Source organism: Herpailurus yagouaroundi, unplaced genomic scaffold (assembly GCF_014898765.1).
Source record: "Herpailurus yagouaroundi ecotype Mexico unplaced genomic scaffold, PumYag 140, whole genome shotgun sequence".
Classification (NCBI taxonomy): Eukaryota; Metazoa; Chordata; class Mammalia; order Carnivora; family Felidae; genus Herpailurus; species Herpailurus yagouaroundi.
This window is the reverse complement of record NW_024412395.1, coordinates 20,708,702-20,732,942: the sequence shown is the minus strand read 5'-3', so window position 1 is coordinate 20,732,942 and position 24,241 is coordinate 20,708,702. Positions and strand designations below refer to the sequence as shown.

At 38.6% G+C, this 24,241-nt stretch overlaps 1 protein-coding gene across 2 annotated transcripts in view; it reads right to left on the bottom strand.

Moving 5' to 3' along the window:
* The window catches only part of THSD7B (thrombospondin type 1 domain containing 7B), a 1,621,840-nt gene that overhangs the window by 465,032 nt on the left and 1,132,567 nt on the right, over positions 1-24,241 (bottom strand). For both annotated transcript variants that reach the window (XM_040474954.1, XM_040474955.1), the window contains 2 exons: positions 11,759-11,914; positions 1,047-1,244 (listed from right to left, as the gene is read on the bottom strand). In XM_040474954.1, the coding sequence (XP_040330888.1) occupies positions 1,047-1,244; positions 11,759-11,914 (354 nt within the window). The remainder of the gene's footprint in view (positions 1-1,046; positions 1,245-11,758; positions 11,915-24,241) is intronic.

Genomic DNA, 24,241 nt, shown 5'->3' with positions numbered 1-24,241 from the left:
AGAAAGAAAGAAAGAAAGAAAGAAAGAAAGAAAGAAAGAAAGAAAGAGAAAGAAAACAGATCAAAAGCAGGAGGAAAGGAAGATTAGAGAAGGAAAGAAAGAAGAAAGTGAGAGAGGTAAGGGCAGGAAGAGAGGGAGAGAAAGAGGGCTGCAGGGGGAGACAAGAAGGAGGGAAACAAGGAAACCATTGCTGAATGTCAACCCTGTGTGGATGTGAATAGCCACTCTGAGTCCACTTTGTAATTTCCTTCTATTCTATGGATTACTTCACTCCATAAGTCAAAACGTTTCCCTCCACCCATCAAGAGCATTATAAATGGGATTAATAAACATACCAATATTCTTCCAAGAGACTGATTTTTTTTAACTGTAGGATAAAGGTTTACAAATGTCACTTCCCTCATTTCCATGTGACTTACATGTTTTCTAAATCACCCTTCATTTCAAACAACCATTGTACTACAAGCTTGACAATGAAGCAAAGACACCACTGTCAACAGTTTTGCAAATCTTGACAATTTGGATTTTAAAACGGTTCTTTAGAAATGTCAGTATCATGTCTAGAACTGAGTGTAGTTAAATGTTCCATAAATGAAAAGATATAGCTTAGTATTTTTTTCCCTTAACTTGGAGAGAATTGTAGCCCTGGAATCTTTACAAGGTAGTATTTGTTAATAATATATAAAAGCATGTTACATATCGACCTCAAAAAAGGCAAATAAAACTTGTTTGGTATTGACAAGTTGAAAACTACCCAGAGAAATTCTGTATTCTATTTGTCTTGATAAATTAAGAACTGCACAGAAATCTCTAGCTTCACTGTGTTGCACTGAGGCATAATCATATACTTTTCTTTTGGACTATGTGGCCTCACATTAACTCAAGACTGCTTACTTTGCAGCAATTTAGCACGTGGCTTCAACATAAGTATTGAAGGATAGGAAAGCTGTTTCCCTCCCTTGGGAAAACGACCTGTTTGAGAGCAGTGACGTGTAATAGTAATAGGGCAGCTCTCACTTAACAACACATATGTCTTTGCCTCATACCTCGGTCATTCTGGCACACAGCCTTCAGGATGCGATGGCCTCGGCCACATTTTCCATGATCGGGGATACAGACGCCTTCAGACATCAGCCATCGGTAACACATTGGATCCTCACAAGGAACAGACTCCACCAAATGAGGGCAGTGGCCCGCAGGCCCTGTGGATTCCAAGAGGACATGGCGCTGCCTCATTCTAAATCCTGAGAAGAAAAGAAAAAAAAGTTTCACAGGATTCAACTTTATCCATCAAAACAAACAAAACAAAACAAAACAAAACAAAACAAAACACCAGCAGCAACTAGAAAAGAGATAAAACTTTTATTTGAATCTCTATAGTCCTAAAAGGTGTATGATTTCAAGGTGTTTTCTTTTATGGGAAATGGGGTAGGGGGATACAAAAAGAAAGGGAAAATGGAAAAGAACTAGAGCAGAGACTCTGTCTTCCAAGACTTAACAATCTTGGAGAGGCCATACACAAACACACAATCAAATGGAGTAGCAAGTAGCACTGGTCCAATGGCATCAATAAACCAATAGAAATAAATGAAGACTCACAGAAATAGCCTAACATAGATAAATCCACATTTTATTTTTTATGTTGTTTTTGACATTTTGCTTATTCCACATTAAGTTGAAATACATCTACATTTTGGCATATCCCTGGTAACTAAGACATTCACAGCTTTATGCCCAGAGATTTCCCTGTATCCCTTCCTTGACATTACATTCCAGGTCAGCCTTCCCTGTAAACACAGCATCTCTTTGGACTGCATTCCTCACCTTGGCTAGACATGGGTCCCTGGACTATTATTCAGTTTAAAAAAAAAATGTATTGTGGGACTACAGCCCAACATCACCTGTAATAAGGATATATATGGGCCTTCAACTCTATAAGCTTACAGAGTCATAAACTCAGTGTTGCAAGAGTCAAACAGGTACAAACTGAGGGAAATGAGTCAATTGTACAACTGTAAGGAGTCCTGAGTTGTGTGGTGAAATGGAAGATGCATGCTTGTTCTGTAACAGGTGGCCATAATCCTGTTTCCATTGGCTGCTGCCATGAGGGAATGTGGAATTTATCTAAGGAGACAGAAATCCAAGTTGTGTTTTGTTTTTATATGAAATCTATCCATTTTTAACTAATTTATCATTTTTAAAAAACAAAGTGTCCTAAAATTAAAGAAAAAAAAGTGACTGAGAACTAGATACAACTCTAGTCTATGAGTTTTTTTTGTTTTTTTGTTTGTTTTTAATTTTTTTTCAACGTTTTTTATTTATTTTTGGGACAGAGAGAGACAGAGCATGAACGGGGGAGGGGCAGAGAGAGAGGGAGACACAGAATCGGAAACAGGCTCCAGGCTTCCAGCCATCAGCCCAGAGCCCGACGCGGGGCTCGAACTCACGGACCGCGAGATCGTGACCTGGCTGATGTCGGACGCTTAACCGACTGCGCGCCCCTAGTCTATGAGTTTTTAATCTCTGGCCTTTATTACATGTCACTTCTGAAATTTTTTCTTAATTTTTAAAAAATATTTTTATTTATTTTGGGGGGAAAGAGAGAAAATGCAAGTGGGGGAGGGGCAGAGACAGAGGGAGACAGAAAATCCAAAGCAGGATCCAGGCTCTGAGCTGTCAGCACAGAGCCCAATGCAGGGCTTGAACTCATGAACAGTGAGATCATGACCTGAGCCGAAGTTGGATGCTCAACCGAGACACTAAGGTGCCCTACCATGTCGCTTCTAAAGGCTATGCCTGCTTTCCATGGACCTCATATTTTAACTTCCATTCTCTAACACATCAAATTCTGTTAACCAATTTAATTCTTTTAATTCTTTCTTTTTAATGAAACCAATCTTATTGGGTGATAACATTTTAAGGAATTATTCACTTATTCCTTTGGGTGAGTTAAAAGAGAGAAACAGCAGACAGACAGACTTTGATAGGAAAATAGAGAGCTTGAGAACACTGAATGCCCAGCCTGAGAGTTAGATACCCTACTACTATTCCCACAAGAGTCAAGAAGAAGAACAAATTAGGGACCATGAGAGATCACAAAGCCAGGTATACCTCTCTCCCATATTTTCCAAAGCCATGCCTATTTTCCCATCAATAGTAATGAAATGAAAGGTTACAAAGCTCAAGGTGTAGTGGGCAAAAGATTCACTCCTGTAAAATTGCACAACCAAGGAGGTGTGAACTAATGGACACATGGTTTTAGGCCATAAAAGGGAGCCACACTTCCTTAGAATATTACAGGGCTGGGAAAGTATTTTAGATAAACCACCTCAAATGCTATTTTTGGGTTTTCTTGGCCTAGGGCTAACCTATGAAGTCCTTTTATTTATTTTTTTAAGTTTATTTATTTATTTTGAGAGAGAAAGAGAGAGAGAGAGAGAGCGAGCACATGCAAGCTGGGGAGGGCCAGAGAGAGATAGAGAGAGAATCCCAGCAGGCTTAGTGCTGTCAGTGCAGAGCCCAATGTAGAGCTCGATCCCATGAACTGTGAGATCATGAGTTGGGCCAAAACTAAGAGTCAGATTTAACCAAATGAGCCACACAGGTTCAACTTTAAGTCTATGTGTTTATTTTGAGAGAGAGAGGAAAGAGCTCTTTTTATTTTTTTTTTATTTTTTTTTATTTTTTTTCAACGTTTATTTATTTTTGGGACAGAGAGAGACAGAGCATGAACGGGGGAGGGGCAGAGAGAGAGGGAGACACAGAATCGGAAACAGGCTCCAGGCTCTGAGCCATCAGCCCAGAGCCTGACGTGGGGCTCGAACCCACGGACAGCGAGATCGTGACCTGGCTGAAGTCAGACGCTTAACCAACTGCGCCACCCAGGCGCCCCGAAAGAGTTCTTTTTAAAAGAGAGTCTTTGATTCTTACTTTGATGATCAGCCACATAGGAGAAGGCATCATTCAGCCAATCAGAGACCACATTCATGATCATGGCATTGAAAATATTAAGGTCAGGGACAATTAAAACAAAAGATGGCTTCTGCCATACTTCGTACCTACAATTCTATGTCATTAATTAGCCAACATAAAATATGCAGAAGGGTTTAGGTCCCTTACTGGGCCACCTTCAGAAGAGACATAGGAAACATACAAGGTTCTCAACTACACTTGATGCTCATCCAACGATAATGAACTCCAAGTTCTCACTGCCACACAACTTGGATGAACTCAAATCCTTTTTTTTTATTTTTCAAAAAACTTTTATTTACGTATTTATTTTTAGTGAGATAGAGAGTGAGAGAAAGCAAGCAGGGGAGGGGTAGAGGGAAGGAAAGAGAGAGAATCCCATGCAGGTTCTGCACCACCAGCACAGAGCCCGGTGCAGGGCTCGAACTCACAAACCGTGAGATCATGACCTGAGTTAAAATCAAGAGTCAGATGTTTAACTGACTGAACTACTCAGGAACCCCAAATGACCCCTACTATTACAAATAATGTTCATATACTGCTTACTTATCCTCTTATGTTTGCTCTAATTTAGTCGGTATCTTTGAGCAGGACATAGCATAGGTCTCTATGATTTACAAGGTTTCACTACTGCGTCAGAAACTTAGCAGTCTTTCCTGAGGATTCTGGATATCCTTTAACCTAGAGCTTAGTGCCATTAAGGGGTATGTAAAATTTTCCTCTACAAATCAAGTTGCATCCATCTCACCATAAATCTATAGATTACATCTCCTCAGTCAATAAATTCTTCTAGTCTTTCATCTGCACTGCCCTTGTCCTGACTCTAACTAGAATCAAATCATAGCAGAAGCTCAGCATTAGAACAAAAACTTTGCAGTCTCCTGTTAGTGCTTAACTTGAATCACACATTGGTGTTCATGTCTGCAATAGACATCATGCTTCCCCTGGGTGCTTCTGTTCTGAAAGATACACAACTGCTAACTCCACAGCGGCTGGGGCCAGCCAACCACTTACCTTCACTTGCTGAATTCCATATTAATCAGATAGCATCATTCAGTAAACATTAACTGCCATATGTAGATCACTGTAATGTACTGTGGGAAGCCACAGAAGGAACAGAAAACATAAATCTATTCTTCACAGAGCATATAGTCCAACAAGGGGAAAAGGTACGTGCATTAATTAAACATCTACCCTATCCCAAGATGGTGCCAGCCACTTTACTTACATTACCCCAAATTAATAAATCTTTTAAACTATTTTATAAGTTACTATTCTCATTTTATGCATGTGAAAACTAAGATTAATGATACTTTATCACTGCTCCCAAAGCACATTATTGATTAAATGGATATGTATGAAATTCAGCCAAGGAATTTTGAGTCATTACCTCTTCATAAGAAAGAATTTAAATCAGCTCTTATGTATGATGTGTTCTAGCCCCACCTCATATAATGAATCTGCAGGGCCTATGGGTCATTTCCTTAAAATGGAGGTATGCAGATTGGATAGTGATATTTTAGGTACTAAGTAGCAAGGAGTTTTAATAATCACTTCCTGACCACAGAGTCAATTCACCTTTAAGGAAATTGGTATTTGCAAGGTTTTTTTTTTTTTTTCTTTTATGAACCCAAAGTTTAGTATATAGTCTACTGGCATAGTATATATTCTACTGAATTAGAAAAGAGTGAATTGTGGGTTGGGAAGAGAAAAGGGAAGAAGCACAGATGGCAGAATATGGGTCAAAGTTTTTTAAATGAAGCCATGGAAAAATGAAAGGAGACTCAGGAGGTAAATTCAGGTCTGAGGATTGTACATCCTCATGGGTTAGTGATCCAAAAATGGAGCTGTCCATGGTCAACACCCTGTCTCCCCACTGACTCCACTGGGACAGGCCTGAAGCAGTAGCCTGCTGGTTGGCCAAGGATGACAGAAACTTATTCTATCTCAAGCATCCCATTTGCTCCTCCTCTCTGGGAACCTTTTACATGGGGTAACAACCTTGATCCAAAGAACCTGAGCACACTGAATCCTTGATTCCAACTCTTTAGAAATCAACCACCATTCCTGCAAGAGTAGCATTTTAGTCTATCAATATTACTTTCCACCCTTCTCTGAATTCAGAAAATATGAAAAAGTAATGATAGGGTGATCATGTGCATAAGAGCTCTCAACACTTAAAAGGAGAAGTAGGCACAGGCCCCTCTCCTAACACACATAGATATGGGGAAAAAAGGGAAAAGAAAAAAAACTATTAGCATACATATTTTCTGTAACAAAGCAAAATGATTTTATAGACTTCTCATTAAGAGTGGATCTATCTAGCAGGCAAGGATGGAAAATGGAAATTTTCCCACGTTGTTATACAAAGATCTAAAACATGCAGTATTCTCCTGCTTTTGCTGTGTTATCTAAATTGATTTGTTTCAGAGCATAAAAGACTGTCTTTGTAAAGACAGGCATGGCTTCTCAGTTTCAAAATGTCTTTTCCTATGGGGATTTTAGAACTTTAGGTGTATGACTGAGGGTAATACCATATGGGGGGGTGGCTGGTGAAGGAATCCCTGAAGTCCTATCATATAAGCAGTTACCTAATATGACTCTGTATTGGGAAACCTCCATCAAATTGTTTTTTAAAACTTCTGTACGGGGAGCCTGGGTGGTTCAGTTAGTTAGACGTTTGACTTTAGCTCAGGTCATGATCTCACAGTCTGTGAGTTCGAGCCCCTTATCGGGCTCTGTGCTGACAGCTCAGAGCCTGGAGCCTGCTTTGGATTCTGTGTCTCCCTCTCTCTCTGCCCCTCCCCCACTCATTCTCTCTCTCTCTCTCTCTCTCTCTCTCTCTCTCTCAAAATATAAAAATTAAAGAAAAAACAACTTCTGTGGTCAAGGGTATCTGTCTTTCTGGAATATGTCTGAAAGGGACAAGGATGTCATATAAGTGTATGTCACTGTATCAAAAAGAATTTTTTAAACATATACCTACGTGTAGAGTTCACCCATCAGCAATTTTTTCAGGTTATTTCTCTTTCATATGCCTCTAATTATAACTCCCTGGGAGTATATCAAAGATAAAGCAATGAATGTTAAAACCTGATCCAATTTAAATTCCTCTGAAAGGTGTCCTAGCTTCACTTGACAAGTACCAACCTGCTGAGTACTGTTCCCCTCGTCTGCCTATCACAGACCTGGTGGAAAGTGTGAAGGCTGGGTACGAGGCTGATTTTCTAATGTATTTCAGATGGCTGACAGCCACAAACCTTACAGGATTCCTGACTGAAGGGTGCCTGCCTTAGAATAACAGCCATGTTAAGATCATTTCTAGAGTAACTAATTTCTTCTATTAGGTAATACGTTAACTGGTTTCCCATTCTTTCCTACTTTCTTTTTTTTAATGCGAACAAAAGGAACATACCAAAGCAATAACACAGTGAGTGGGGAAAAGACTAGCAAAGAGAAAAAAGTAATTATCTCCAACTTTACACATTCATTTTCTTGCTGTTGTTTGATATTTCACTCAAATCTTCCACCTCCCATATATATAAGAATATAAAATATCTAAGAATGTATGTATATCTTAGACTTCTGCTACTAGGTTCACTGCATTTCTTTAGGGTAGGGAATTCAAATGTGAAGCTAAACAGTCCAGTTTACACCCCAGAATTTTGTGATGTTTAATGCATTAGCTTGTGTATTCCAGCCTCTGTGGAATTCTGAACTACATTTAGTTTGTGCCAGTCAGCGTCTCCGGGAGACCCCATGGTAGGACCGTGGGACAGGCTGAGATCGAGAAGATCCAAGACCTCAGGTTCACAAGTCAGCAGAATTAACAAGAAGATCATCATAACATGCTCGGTCCCTTTGTAGGCACAGAATCATTTCGCTAGAGGGAAAACTCCATTCTTTATTTTTCCCAGGAGGGATTAGAGGCAGGTGGTCCCGGCAGATTTTAACAAGACCTTAAAAATCAAAATTGTCTCTGCTCTAGGAAGCACTTATAAAATAGCAAACTTCCCAGACGTGAATAACAATCATTGCTGTGTACATGCTCTCCTGTCTGTGATTATTTAGTGTCTAGGGCAGGTCATTTAGCCTAAGTATGTGCCCTATAAAACAGAGACTGGTTCTCATCAATCCCAACATGACCCTGCACTCTGCAAGTGGCTGCAGTGACACTATTACCTTCAGGTGAGATGTTGTACTGCCTCCACCCTTTCCTTCAGCTCCAAAGGCTGAGCCTCTCTTGACAAGTTTATTGTTTGAGTAAAAAAATACACATTCCAGTTACCTGCTGCTCCCAAGCTGTTCTTGGCACACCTTTCCTGTCTCACAGAGCTGCAATCTACTTTCCCTCTCCCTTCAAAGGTGATACACTAGAGCTAATCCCACGCCCTGTGCCTTATCTTCTATACTGGCTCAATGATTGGCTCTCAAGACTAATGGGTCCCACTGGCCAATGTGGTGCATGTAGGCAGAGAGCTTCTCTGCTAAGCTCAGTGTTGGACTTGTGCCTTAATCCAAACTTCCTTAGGCCACAGAGGGAAGCACTAAGGAAGCCCAAGGTTTGAAGGAACACTGGACTAGGGAGACAGGAACCCAGGTTCTCAGTGCTAGCTTGGACATTATTAAATCACTGTGGGATAGAACAAATTGGTTAACTTCTCTATACTTTAGTTTTGAAATATTATGAAGTATTATATCCTTGCTGAGCTCAAACGCTGATGCAAAGTTGGGCAGTATAAGAGTAACCTAGGGCTGTCATGACAAAGCACCACACTGGGTGATGTAAAACAACAGAATTTTTTGTCTCACATTCCTGGAGGCTAGAAGCCCTAAATTAAAGTGTCAGTAGAGCCATGCTCCCTCTGAATGTTCTAGGGAAATACTGTTCCCATACTTCTCCCTAGCTTCTGGTAGTTGATGGCAATCCTTGGCATTCCTTGGCTTATAGAGGCATCACTCTAATGTCTGCCTTCACATGAAATTTTCCCCTGTGTATCACTGTGTCAAAATTTCCCTCATGGTATAAGGACATCAGCCATTAGACCTTATTTCCAAATAAGGTCACATTCACATATACAAGGTGTTAGGAATGAAGGTGTTTTTTTGTTTGTTTGTTTTATGAAGGGCACAATTTAACTCGCAACAGGTGATGTCTAATGAATTAAGGACCAGGGTGCAGTTGCAAGAGTTGACTCATACAAGAGAGGAATAGGGACTAATGAAGAAAAGCTCTGGCATTAAAGCATCTTGAGCCAAAGGGACACGTGGAATGGTCCAAATGTTGTGAGTCTCCCAGCTGAGTTCCTTGACCAGTCAGGGTTATGTGGAAAAGGAAGATTGAAAGAAAAGTTGAAAGAGCACTTTCATAAAGGGTCTTGTGAAAATTTGGCTTGCGTAACAAAAATTGCAATACAGAATGAGGAAGAGAGCATTCTCTGAATCACTGTACAAATTCTCTGGCTCAGAACAAAGGGGACAAAGCACTTAATAAATATCTATTTAGTTTAACCTCAGCATTATTTCTACCTTCTTGTAGCATCAGCACCTCATATTTCTTTGAGGGAGCCACCCTTCCCATACTCTCAGTCTGTGAGGCTTGGTGAGCCTTTTTCCTCCGGTGGTGGTCACATGCCTGGGACTTGGCCAATTAGAATGACTGGGTCAGGGTTAGCATATGACACAAAGCAGCCAATGAGATTCATGACTCTTCCCAGAAGCATTAAGGAAGACATGTTTTTCTACTTTACCTACTATCTAAAATCAAAATTATTTTTTTTCTTTTTCATGGTAAGAATTTTAAAGATTTACTCTCTTAGCAACTTTAAACTGAATACAATATTTTTGATTATACTCATAATGCTGTACATTGGATCCTCAGAACTTACTAACCTTATAATTCGAAGTTTGGACCCTTTGATCAACATCTCCCCATCTTCTCCACCAGCCAGACCCTGGCAACCACCATTTTACTCTCTGTTACTATAATTTCAGGGTTTTTTAAGAATCTACTTATAAGTGAGATCACACAAGATTTGTCTTTTTTCTGTATGACTTGTAACACTTTGTATAATCTCCTAAACTTTCTTCCATGTTGTCACAATGGCAGGATTTCCTTCTTTTTATGGCTAAATAATATTCCTATATACTCACTCATATATGTGTGTGTGTGTGTGTGTGTGTGTGTGTGTGTGTGTGTGTATCACATTTCCTTTATCCATTTATGCATTAGTAGTCGCTTGGTCTTTACTTTTACTTTATTATTGTGGATAACACTGCAATGAACATGTCAGTACAGACAGTAGATCTTAAAAGTTCTTCCCACAGGATAAAGGTAACTATGTGAGGTGATGGATATACTAACTAACCTTATTGTGGCAATCGTTTTGCTATATACATTTATATCAAATCAGTATGGTGTATACCTTAAAATTACACAATATTATATGTCAATTGTATTTCAATGAAGCTAGACAAAATTAATTGATCATAAAAATAAGATCCCATCCTTTATAATGCACTATACTGTTTTATTACAATGTTTTGGAGGGAAAAAATTCCTCCACATAAAATGTACACACCAATTTTGTGACATAATTACATCTAGAAACCTGAAGTCTGGAAAGAATAAATAAATAAACAAACATTGAAAAAGAGAGAGAGAGAGAAAAGCCCAGAGGCACAGGTGTGTGAACTTGGACATGCACGTGGATGCATGTGAGAAATCTGGGAATTGATGAAGTGTGGGTTTTCTTTTTTTTATGTTCACTTATTTTTGAGAGACAGAGCATGATCACAGGATGGGCAGAGAGAGGGGAAGAGAGGATCTGAAGGGGGCTCTGTGCTGACAGCAGTGAGCCTGATGCAGGGCTCAAACTCACGGTTAATGAGTTAACTGACGTTAACTCACGTCAGATCATGACCTGAGCCAAAGTCAGATGCTCAACCAACTGAGCCACCCAGGTGCCCTCTGAAATTGGGTTTTCAAATGGACACAGAATTAAGCTGAGAGTACCAAGTTTATAGCATCAAGCACTTGGCCATGTATTCTTTCTTTATATGACAGCTAGGATTAGTGCTTAGCAAACACAACTTAAATTTTGGGAGCTCATTTTTTTTTTCTCAGAAAAAGAAGTATTTCCTTTTTATTGCTATTTAGGGGCTATAATATCAATACAAACTGAAGGGTTAATGAAAGAAAAGTCAAGGCATCACTAAAAATGAACTTTGGAAGATGAAGATGTGTATATAACAGCAAAGTAAAGGAAACAAGACTACAGAGACCTACAAAATTAAATACACCCATAAAGTTTGAAGATTTCACTTTAAGCCCAAGGACATCAAAAAGCAAACAACATGCATAAATGCCCCTCGTGAAAATCTGAAATAGAACATCAAAGTCAGCATGTGGAAATCTGAAAATAAATAGATATGCACAACAGTTGTTTCCTGATGTGGTTACAGAAATCATGTCTAATTTCTTCAGTATAACCATTACACATACAAAACATTGTTAGATCCTATTTGAGTGATAGTCATTTCACAGCTAGGAGCCTAACCGGAAGGTCAATAAAGGTCAGATTCTTGCTCCATAGAAATCTCCCCAACGGCCTCCCTAATAACTGAATGCTGTCAGGCTTGAGCTAGTTATCTGCATTTTACAAACAAATATTGTCTTAAGCAGGCTTAATCGGCTACTTAGCTACCAGAATAATTGTGTGTACATTGGAAGTAAATGAATTGTGTGTACAAAGGAAGTAAATGAAGCACACACAAACAAGACACTCACCTTTTCTCCCCTGAGGATCGTGGCAGTTTTCATGGATGCACAGGCCCCAGGCAGACCAGGAAGATACTATACAGTTGGTAGAGCAGGGGATATTGCAGAGCTGAGAGGCTGGAGGGGCAGGTCCCAGACATAATGTCTTTTTCACAGGTCTAGAGACTAAAAAACAGAAAAAAAATAATGAACTGTGTCACATTCTAAAATTATTATTATTATCTTAAGTTCATCTATTTACTTTGAGAGAGAGAGAGAGAGAGAGAGAGAGAGAGAGAGAGAGCAGGGGAGGGGCAGAGAAAGAAGGAGAGAGAGAATCCCAAGCAGACTCTGCATGGTCAGTGCAGTCTGATGATGGGCTTGAACTCACAAACCATGAAGTCATGACCTGAGCTGATATCAAGAGTCAGGCACCTATCCGACTGAGTCACCTGGGCACCCACATTCTATAATTACTAATGTCTTTATTTGTGTGCCTACCTTGCCCACATGGTTCAATAGTATATAGAAACAAAACATAAACACTCTCCCATACTTGTTGCTTAGCTCTTTGCCATTAGCAATTTGGGTGAAAAAAGGTAAAAAGATATATATAGCACAAAGGGCATTCACTGAGTTTCCTGCTTCACAGAGTATTCCCTGGGAATTCAAGAGAGGACTGGAAATATAGATACAAATTATCTAGAGTTATGATTTAAACAAATTAAATGGCTTTGTGAAGTTTCAAGATGAGTCTATCTCCACTATAGAAATGACTGAGTTTCTGCAAAAAAATCAAAATCAAACCTCTGAGGTGGCATGTTTAGCATAACTAATCTACTCCCCTGAGGGGTGGAGCTCTCAAAGACATAGCAGAAAAATGGTTCTTCGGAAAGAAGAAAAATCAGGATCTGTGGCTGCAGAATTAGCCCCTCAAAGTCAGTTTCATTAGTGAGGCTATCCAGAAGCACAAAGAATGTCTGAGAAGCCATGGGTAGATGCCAAACCAGGAGGCTTCCAGCCCTTCTTTGTGCACCTGCACCCAGAGTGTGCCCAGAACTGGGTCACTTCAGGATGCAGTGACCATCTGGCCATGAGTGGCATTCACCAAGTGACTTTTCCATGCAGATCCATTCTGGGCACCATGAAAATACACAGAAAATGAAAAAGATGAGCTCCTGATAGTAGTTAGGATACAAATGACACAATAAAAGAATAGCCAAATGCATAACAAGCCTTGGACAGAGTGATCTCACACTAAGGTGGTTTTGGAGCAATTCAGAGTTTGTGAACAAATGGTTTAAGTTCAGACAGTTTTATCTTATGAAATGACTTGTACTACTGTCTAAATATTTCCCATATGTCATGTCCTCCAGTTAAGCAGATTAAAAGTGCTTCAAAGACAAAGACGGGTGTGACAGGACTGGGTGGTAAATCACACTATCTACTTTGCTTCTTTCACTCTTTACATGGATGTGAATTCAATGTGGTAAAGACAGCAAGAAATCACATCTTGGACCAGCAGAAACTTGAACATAAATGAAAACAACAGCAAAATGTAAAATAGTGTTTTCTAGAAGTTGTGTGTTTTCTAGAAGTTCCCATGGGGAAAGATGTGTTTCCAATGAACAGTGGGGCAGCTTCAGGTGCTTATGAAGGTGAACAGGAAAAACAAGTTCGTGAACAAAAATAAGAATGCTTTGTTTCTGACTAAGTCTTGTATATTTTACCAAAAGGATGTGACCTGACTTAAAATAAAAGACAAGGGCAAAGCAACATGGCCAATGTAAATGTCAAAGATCACAAGCCATGTGGAGGAGGTGAGGATAGGAAGAGAGAACAAAACTGGGGTCAATCGCTATGTTACTGGGAAGGCTGAGCAGAGGTGGTGATCAAACAGAAATTCGGTTGGCCAGAATGACAGTGAGATGGAAGGTTAGAGTGACCAGGAATAGAACGTACCTATGACACTGGTGCATTGTGGATAAAGAAGAATCTCAATATACTTCAATAAAATGAAAAAGAGAGAGAAAGAGAGAGAAACGAAGGCCAACCACCACCACCACCACCACCACCACCACCACCACCCCTTTAAGTTGGGTAAGGGGTCTGTGATTCCTTTCCCAGGGGTGAGCAAGAGAAAACACACAAGATTGCCATTCACTGACTACATCATGCATTCATTCTAAAACCATCAGTACCCACTTTAAATCATACCCTCTTGGATGGTGTCTGCTTTCAAGGAGCTCTCAATCAAGAAGGGTAAGTCAAGTAGCACATTAGCAAAATTGATGGAAAGTGATGCTTCAGAGCGTTGCAGGAATGGAAAGCTGCACACCCAGAGGTCTTAAGACAGAAATGCCTTTGGGTCTGGGCCTGTGCTTGTTATCATATGTTCTCACAAACTCAAATGTTACTCTCCCCCCCCAAAAAAACCTAAGTAGTGATGGTAAAGGAAGTGGGGCTGTAAACTAATTAATCTAGTTATTTAACACACATTTACAGTGCATGCCAGGCACTGGTTACAAACATCAATTCATTTAACCTGCATAACTTTGAGATATATATTATTACTATTTCAAGTTTAAAAATGGAGAATCCAGGGGCGCCTGGGTGACTCAGTCGGTTAAGCATCCAACTTTGGCTCAGGTCATGATCTCATGGTTCATGGATTCGAGCCTCACTTTGGGCTCTGTGCTGGCAGCTCAGAGCCTGGAGCCTGCTTTGGATTTTGTGTCTCCCTCTCTGCCTCTCCCCGACTCACACTCTGTCTCTCTCTCAAAAATAAATAAACATTATTTTTTTTTTAATGAAGAATCTGCAACACAGAAATGTTTACTCACTTGCCCACAATCTTAGTCAGTTGCAGAGCTGAGATGGGGATCTCAGGCAGCCTGGCTCCAGAGTCTGTGCTCTTAATCACTGCACTATGTGGCCTCATCATAGGATATTCAACGTACACTCATAAGTACCTACGATGTGTCAACACTGTATTAGGTGCTGAAACCAGAATAGTGAGTAAAACAGACAAGGTCTCTGTCCCCATGGAACTCATATTTCTGTGTGAGTTAATACTAATCATACATGAATCCATGAGACCCAACAACAAGACTAGAAAGCTATTACTGCTACTTCTCTTTTCCTTTGTCTTACTACAACACGAGACAGACTTTAGGTGTCTGGTGATCAATGCTTAGAAGATACCCCAACTTCTTAGCTCCAAGACCCAGGAGGCATGTGCTGCTACAACTTTTTTGAGGTTGAGCCCTGCAGCTGAAACTAATCAATCTACCACTGCAGCACCTACACCCAGAGGAGACCTTCACTAATATCATTAGAAGCTCCTGAATGTCTGTGTAATAAGTAAGCTTTCATATTGGCAGTACAACTGGAAAGAGACTGGGAATTTGTCCTATGTCAAAGACATTGTTTTTATAGATCATTATGTTTATCTTACATGTTTTTGGAGAGCTTTAAGAATGTTTGGGAGGTATGGGGTTAAGTCACCCCAGGTCCCCTTTGATAAATACTTAACTGTCAATCAGTTGACTGCTGGATATTAGCGATAAGGGTATGCCTAAGATTTGGAAGCAGGGAGGGACATAGTATGCAAGAGAGGAGCTGGAGGGAGTGGGGTTCCCTGGAGACTATTAAGTGACAAAATTATGAGGCCCAGGGGTGGAAATGAGGCCATTTGTCAGAACACTCGTGCCTTTTTAGCACCTACTGTTTTGACAGACAGTAGATCTTAATCCATACAGATAAATTATCCCAGTCCCAGGCAACATGTCTAAGATGCTTCATCTGAGCATTGAATCAATGTACTTGGGCCAACCTATCTGTATCTCAGACCCTCTGGGCAACATTTGTTCTGGAAATAAATCATAAGCAAGTCACAAAGCACTTACCAGTTTCAGACCACTTAGGTAGTTTTCTCCCTAAGAACAGCAAACAGAGAATATTTCTACACCTATTGACTATTTAGACCTAGAAGAAAGCTTTAGAGCTAATTTAGTTTAATTCATCAATTTTACCAAAAAACTGAGACATTAAGTAGTCTTTACCAAAGACATTAGGTAGTTAGCAAATTCAGGCAGAGCAGAACTTGAGCCTTGTCTCAGGTGGTTGACTCACCTCTACCTGTCCCTGTTGGATTTCCTTCCATGGAATGGAGCCATCAGACAGGACACACAAGGTTGCTTGTACTAAGGATATTTTGTTTATGAATCACAGTGACTACAATGGAGGCAGTCAGTGACACAACAGATCCAAGATTTCCATGAAGTCTGCAGGCTCACTATAACCTTTTAAATAAAATCCAAAATCTTCTCCTACTTCATCACTATTTTTTTTTTTTACTTCATCACTATTTTTAAACTCCTCCAAATCCTTGTCCATTCCTCCCCCACCAAGCAAGAGGTAGTGAGACCAAACTTTGGTCCACTTCAAAATATTGTTTACTTCTTTTATTTGTGGCTATTCACACTGTAATAAAATAATCTTGGGAGGTGGGTAGGATGTGAAAGTAAGATGGGCCACCTGAATTTGGATGGTTTATGCACTTTACTTGGCCAAACTCCAGCCATGATGTCTGTAGCAAGAATTGTGGTATTTCCACCCATGTGAAATCCTTTCTCTGGATATACTGACTGAAACAACTTTACTTCTCTTTACCAATTCTGTCTTCTCAGATGCAATGAATCCCTCCTCTAATCAGTGCAGGTCTGTACTTGTCTCTCTTGTACCAGATGCCTTTTAGACCATGTCACCTTGATGCCTTCTGCCATTCATTCCTGTGTTGACCAACTGCCTGACTAGATAAGCAATTACCCAAGGTCTTACAGTCTATTTAGGTTTTGTAGGCAGCAAAGTTAGTCCCTATAAAGACTTCACATGGTCACAAAGTATTAAAGAGCCAAAATAATTTTCAACTCAGAAATTGAGATTGCTACATAGTGGTAGCTTTCCAAGTGCTATTACAATATTATAAGTGATTGTACATATGCAACAGTCATTAATACTTTGAATATTTTGGTGCCTAACCTGGCATTTTTCCTTTGCAATAAGAAATTACTAAATTGACCTGACTAAGAGAAATTTGAAAGTCTGCTACTAATGATTGCAAAGTTGTCTTAAATAATGAATTGTTCCATGAACAGAATGCTAATTAATAAGAGGGAAAATAAGCTGGGTAGCTGATATGTTTAATTTTTAAAAATAAACACACACAGAACTGTTCTTAATTCTGGAAATGTACAAAGTTCATGATTTTCTAAATGACAAGGTGATTTCAGATGAGCATACAAATTCAATCAAAACAATTTGTAATTAAGAAGAAAAATGCCTGTTGTGACATTAGCATATGACTGCCATTGTAAAGAAAAATGGGTACCTTCACATTTTATTTTTTGAAACTAAATCAAGCTCTAATCTGAACTAATTTGAATTAGCACAGAAATAAGTTGGCAAAGATTCAATACGAGTATATTATCCCCCACCCCTACTGATGACCATTTTGTAAGATCTAAATATCAACACCTCTTAATTCCTCAAGAAGAGACTGAACTGAAATTGCAAAATAATATTCAATTAATTAAAACTAATAACCTAGTACCCTTTAATTTGCAAAAATGAGTTATATTTGCTTAAAGTAAAAAGAGCTATCACAGGCTCCAGTGGCATTTTCTTGTTTTTTTAATATATCTATTAATGGATGAAAAATAAAGTCAGTCTTTGAAAATTCAGAAGGTGTTTGAGGTAATTCTGCCATGGCATAATGGAGCTCACCTTTCTTTCTTCACAGAAAGAAGTGTCTTAAAGATGGTCAAGGAATTAGTCACAAGATACTGTTTTTTTTTTTTTTTTCCTACTATTTTCAAGGAGGTGGAGAGGAAAAGAAACTAGAGGTGATGCTTGCTACTTCCTGGGAACTCTTGAAACCTGGACTGTTTTGCTGCTTTTTATCTTAGGGATAGCAAAGTCCTCCTGCAAACAATTTATTCTATCTACAGTTGATTTTACGTAAGATACTTGATTTCTAGAATGACATAAGCCTTCAGGAAGAAGCTAGACAAAAAAGTCATATTCATTTCAATTTTCCAAATCAAATGCAGGCACTGTAAACCCCAAAGGGAATTTTCACTTAAAGCTCAGAATCCCCTCATTCCATGGGCTCTCCAAGAACAACCATAATAGAAACAGCAATTGCTAAGATTTAATTCAAAACTAATGAAAGAGCCTACTTATGTAAAAATGCTGCTTTCTAAATGATTTTTGAGAAACAATATTGCCTCTGACATATTCATTTAGGGAGTATACTGACTTGGCAGAAATTCAATCCACCTTACTGCTAAAATAAATAGGCCTCTTCTACAGACTGAAGGAGTCAAATGGTTGAAGGGGAAAGATAAATAATATTACAATTTTAACCAGAAAGCTATTTTCCTTCAAGAAGCTTCATGTATTATTTCAATTGCCTTTTGCCACTGGGATTTGCAAAATAATGGATCATTCTTTTAACTTAGTGGATGGAATAAAAGCAATCTGTCTTCTAGCACTTATAGGCAGCTTAAAGAATTAAATCACATCTCATCCTATTATACCTAATAAAGCTTAATTTTAGCCATATTGTGACTCTCTTGGCAAACTTCTGTGCAATACAATTTGGCAGGAAGATGCATGTGTATGTGCTGTGAATTTAATATCTAAAAATAATTCCAGCAATTAGAAATAATTACATGAAATGTGACCACATATCAGAGAGTTTTCCAAATTTCATTCATTTCATAAAGCCACTCAGAAAATGCTTAGTGATTTCCTTAATGCTACAGAGTAAAAACACTATAGGTGAAGATGGAAAACAAGATTCAGAATACAAATGAACGCAAAATAAATGAGGTAGCTGTACAATTTCGGAAAGTAATCAGAATCAATATCAAATAATTACATAATATAGCAGCCTTTGGCCTGATATTCATATATTTCTATTATCATATATTCTCTCTATTCCTCTTCTGAGAATTTCTTTCTAATTGTTTTTCAGCCTTTTAGCTCGCACCTAAAAGTAAGGTATAGAAAGAGTGGAAGGAGCAAAAGCTGACCTAAATGGCATCTTTCACAGCGTACGAAGTTAAAAATACCATTATTGATGAGAGAGGATATAAAGGAGATCAATGAAAGGTGGAGAAGTGGTCAGGCAAGGAGAAAAAGTGAAAAGGCAGAGAGGCAGTTAAGAGGAAGAATTTTGCAGGATGTCAGTGGCATAAGTATGCAACATGGGGAAAATACAGCTTTTAAAAGGGTTTTCATGCAAAAGTCCTCCTCATACTCACAGATTTGAAACCTGGAGTTCATCTTCCCATAGAACCAATGGGAAGAGCTGAATAAGAAAAGTGTTCCCAGGAATGACCATAAATGCCTATTTTACTGATTAAGGTTAGTAATAATAGCCTAATACACACTGGTAACCTACTTGGTTGTAGGCGCTGTGCAACAGACTTACATGCAACTTCTCATTCATTCATCATGATCATTGGAAGTAAGTATCATTATCATTTCCATTCTGTAGATGACATAGCTGAGGATAAATTATTTGTCCAAAATGACAAAGCTAATAAGTGACCAACACAGGTCCAGGGTTCTTAAAAGCCCCTATTCTCTAATACTACACTATACTATGATTTTGTATTTGTAATAAAAATTATGATAGAAAAACCCCTGCTGTAACAGTAATAATTGATCAGGAAAATAAACAGATGAATATTCTGTCCACTTCCCAAAATTTCTGAAGTGAGATAAAATAGAAAAAAAAAACAACATAATTTAAAAATGTCAATAGTAAAGACCAAACCTCAAGAAAGGAAAGTGTTGTTAAAGGAAGATGAGGAGTTAGGTAGGTATTTCTCATGTGATTCTGAAAGGTAAAGATTTGAGGGAGGGGATGAAATTAGACTATGACTATTTTCATTCTAAAACTTAGGTTTAGGGCCATCCCTAAGGAATTACAATGAGTTCACAAGATTTCTTAAAGAGAAACGATGCCCAAAGAAACCATTAAGGCAGCTGAAGAGTGAAACCAGTGAAGAGTAGCAAATGTGTGCCCAGCTCACCTTCCACTGGGTACACACAGTATCCCTAGCACAGTCCTCTCTCTTTATCACCATATCCAACCCAGCAACTGAGAAAGGGCAGAGGTGACAGCAGGGTGCCCTAAGTCCACTGGGCAAAAACCTGGTCAGAAGAGGATGTTTTGAGAAATAAAAGAAAAAAAAAAACATAGTTGAGCTACAGAAGTCTCAGAGGAAGAAAAGGGAGCAGGAAGATCTGGTAAGGAGGGTGAGAAGGAGACAGCAGAAAGCAGAGCTGAGTCTCCCAGACTTCAGAACTGTCACAAGATGCTCAATTAGTTCCCCAGAAGCAAGCAAGGTGGACCTTTGTCTGTGTGGGTTTAGAAGGTGGGTATTTCAACCTGGATGTAACTGAATGGAAACTTATAATAATGGTAACCAGAAGGGGAAATCCATATTCTCTGAGGCAACACAAATCTCTAAAAACAATATCACAAACTCCAAAGCTCCAAGAGCTCTTAAAGCTCTTAAAAAAAGAGAGAGAGAGAAGAAAAGAAAAGAAAAGAAAAGAAAAGAAAAGAAAAGAAAAGAAAAGAAAAGAAAAGAAAAAGAAGGGAAAATATGTGGTACTTATTTTAGAGGGCCAGGAGACGAACTCTTTGTCTCTAAAATAAATATGCACACTGTCCTGTTTTTAAAGGAAGGGATACTGAAGGCCTCACTGTACCTGATATCCTTGTTAGCATATGCTACTTTATATTTGCAAATCATTTTAGACTGAACAAGTTAATTCAACTTCAAAGGAAGGCTCGTGGGATTCACCAGGTCCCTAAGTAGTGATACGAATGAGACACCGCATAATAATTTTTAAAAGGCAGAACAGTTCATTCTTTTGTGTGAGGAACTGCATTATACATTTTTGAAGCAAAACAAAACTTTCAAACCAAAACCTCTGCATTGCAAAGCTGGATGAAAGCTCCTTCCTCCCAGGCCTATTTAAGCATCACAAGTCCTATACTACATAGCTAGCTCTTCATTAGGTCAAGGCCAACATTGTAAATTAGTAGCTTTCAACCTGCCTAACCCAACAGAGCCTAACACAGTCCCAACTCAGAAACACTGGGTCAAAATTGGTAAAGGGGTAGCAGAGAGTACAGTAAAAATTTATATCTTCAAAAATGTTTTTAATTAGCAGGTTGGGGAATCAGTACTCTAAATAATTTATGGAGTACCATTAAAAAAAAACCAATTGGCAAATATGATTATTTTTAAAAAACCATTACACTGAGAATCTACTGCTATGTGGATCGGGTAAATTTCTTAGCATGTGAGCTTCTGTAAAATAGAAGGACTAGCCAATGCTTCTCACGTTTGTTACATTCTATCCTTCCTAAGGAACCTTTTGTAAACACATTTTCCCTAAAGGCTCTTCCCTCCCCCATGGCATTTTCACACCACAAATATACTGTGTATATGTATATGCTTTATATATAAAAAGTGTAAGATTTTTTTTACATTCCATGAACCAATTTTTGTCCCCTTGGGGGAGGTATCATCCCCCACTGGGAATGAATGGAGTAGAACACATACTGAACTTAAACTGAGTGCTGACCAATTTACAAATGTATTCTGATTTAATTAGCAAAAGGTTGTGTTGAAGTCAGTACTACTAGCATCTTCAGTTACCGGTGAGACAAATGAATGTGTAAAAGTATGCTCAAGTTTTGGGGACGCCTGGGTGGGGAAGCTGGTTGAGAGTCCGATTTCGGCTCAGGTCATGATCTCATCCTCTGTGGGTTTGAGCCCCTCGTTGGGCTCTGTGCTGACAGACTGGAGCCTGGAGCCGGCTTCAGATTCTGTGTCTCCATCTCTCTCTGCTCCTCCTCTGCTCACGCTCTATCTCACAAAAATAAATAATAATGTTTAAAAAATTAAAAAATAAATAAATAGTCTCAAGCTTCAGTAATCAGTATACCCGCAGAGGCAGGACTTGAACCCAGCCAGTGTGATTCTGGTTTGCCCTCTTCAACACCATATTAGACTCTTCCAGCTCAAGGCTCTAAATCCAAACCTATTGGATTCATCACACATTTCCATGGCTCCAGGCTAGAGTCTATCTTTTTAATTTGACTACAGTGCTTCTAAATACCTGTGTTTTTCTTGAAGTTGGAGTCTATATGCTGATATTTTCATTGCAATAAGCGAGAGATAATTCTATTAACCAATAAGGTATGCTATTTTCTGATGCATTCAGAGAATACAGACAATTTTAAATAGCCGATATGTTGCATAATTGTATTTATTTATATATTTTTTGCTTAAATACTAATCATATTATTAAAAACTGCCTTAAGAAGTTGCATTTTTGGGGGGTGCCTGGGTGGCTCAGTCAGTTAAGCATCCGACTTTGGCTCAGGTCATGATCTCACGGTTTGTGAGTTCCAGCCCCGCACTGGGCTCTGTGCTGACAGCTCAGAGCCTGGAGCCTGCTTCAGATTCTGTTCTCCCTGTCACTGCCCCTCCCCTGCTTTCTCTCCGTCTCTCTCAATAATAAATAAAACATTAAAAAAAATTTTAAGTTGCATTTTTTATACATTTTTACATCAAAATTTTATATATTTTTATGTATTTTTTTACATTTCCATACATCATCACAGCAACATAGGCTATGAGATCAAAAGACAGTGATTTATGTTTTAAAACATTATAACTGTCTTCTACGAAGTCTTAATTTGAGAGAGAAAGCACTGAATAATTATTCAATTTAAAAATGCAGTTAGTTGATTTTATATTAAAAGCAGCATGGATGGAGCTTCTGGGTGGCTCCGTCAGTTAAGCATCTGACTCTTGGTTTCAGCTCAGGATGTGATCTCGCAGTTTCATGGGCTTGAACCCTGAGTCGGGCTCTACACTGGCAGCATAGAGCCTGCTTGGGATTCTCTGTCTCCTCTCTCTCTGACCCTCTCCCACTCATGCTGTCTCTGTCTCTCTCAAATATAAATAAACTTAAACAAAATTTTTTTTTTAAAAAGCAGCATGGATGTATTCATAGGTTCCTAAATTCAACTAAACATTGACTCTTAAAGGGTTATTACCTATTTTCAAAATCATATAGATTTTTCAAAATAATATAGATTTTTTTACTACATAAAAAGAGATGTGGTTACATGCAGCAATCATTAAATTTTTTTTTGGTATTTACATTTTGTTAATTCAGGTGCTCTAACAAACACTGTGTGGTTCAACCTAAATGAAGCCTAAAGGTAAGACATGTTTGTTATGACTATTATTTGGGAGGAGGGGAACACTGAAAGAATAGTAGGGGTTGTTCAGAAAATTTTCAGACCTTTGGTAGCTCAAAACCCTTAAAGTAGTGAACATAGCACAAAATTCAGGGAGTCTCCAGGAGCTCTCTCCATGGGAGATTACAGAGAATCTGGAAGTACCTCACCTGAAGACCAGCACTACCTACCCAAAATCATCTTGCTTCCAATCTAACTCAACAGAATCCAAACAGGACACACACTCACAACACCACCATTTATACTCTCTGACATATTACTTGTCCTGAGACAAAAGATAAGACCACATCTTCTAGTAGTAGAAGTAACCAATTTTGTCCTCTTGACTTAATATTGATTGTCAATTAATTATATAAGACACCTTTCATCTAGAATTATTTTCTTAATTTTATATTTGTAATGATCATATGTATATGTATATATATACATATATATGCATGTATATATACACATGTGTATATATATATATATACATATATATATATACACATATATATATGTTGCTACATTTTTAGAGAAGAGACTTCTCATTTTTTTTCCTGAGTTGACACTCATGGTCTAAGGAATTTTATGTCTCAAAGAGCCAGATCCTAAAGAAAATACTAGCCTACTTAGAAAATCTCTTCCTTTCAAACATATGCTCCTTCTTGGAATCTTGGAATGGAAGAGATTCTTAATGATATCTTATACAATGTCCTGTTTATAAAAATGAGCAAATCAAGGACCAAAGTGGATATGTGACTTATCCAAGACCAACAGATAGTTAGTGGAAGTATCAATCTAGAATCTTCTGTCCTAATATTTAGTTTACTCATTTATGCTGCCTCTAGCTAAATCAATCAATCAATCAATCAATCCTTCATTAACCTTATCATATCCCATTCACATTTATACTTTACATTCATTCAAGGCACATTTTATCATGGAGATGATGTTCTTCTCCAGGAAATGGGTATTCCCCTTCTCAGTTAGGTGGGCAAAAACCCCATTAGACCTGGATTACTTACTTCTTTTTTTCCCCCAATATATGAAATTTATTGTCAAATTGGTTTCCATACAACACCCAGTGCTCATCCCAAAAGGTGCCCTCCTCAATAACCATCCCTCACCCTCCCCTCCCTCCCACCCCCCATCAACCCTCAGTT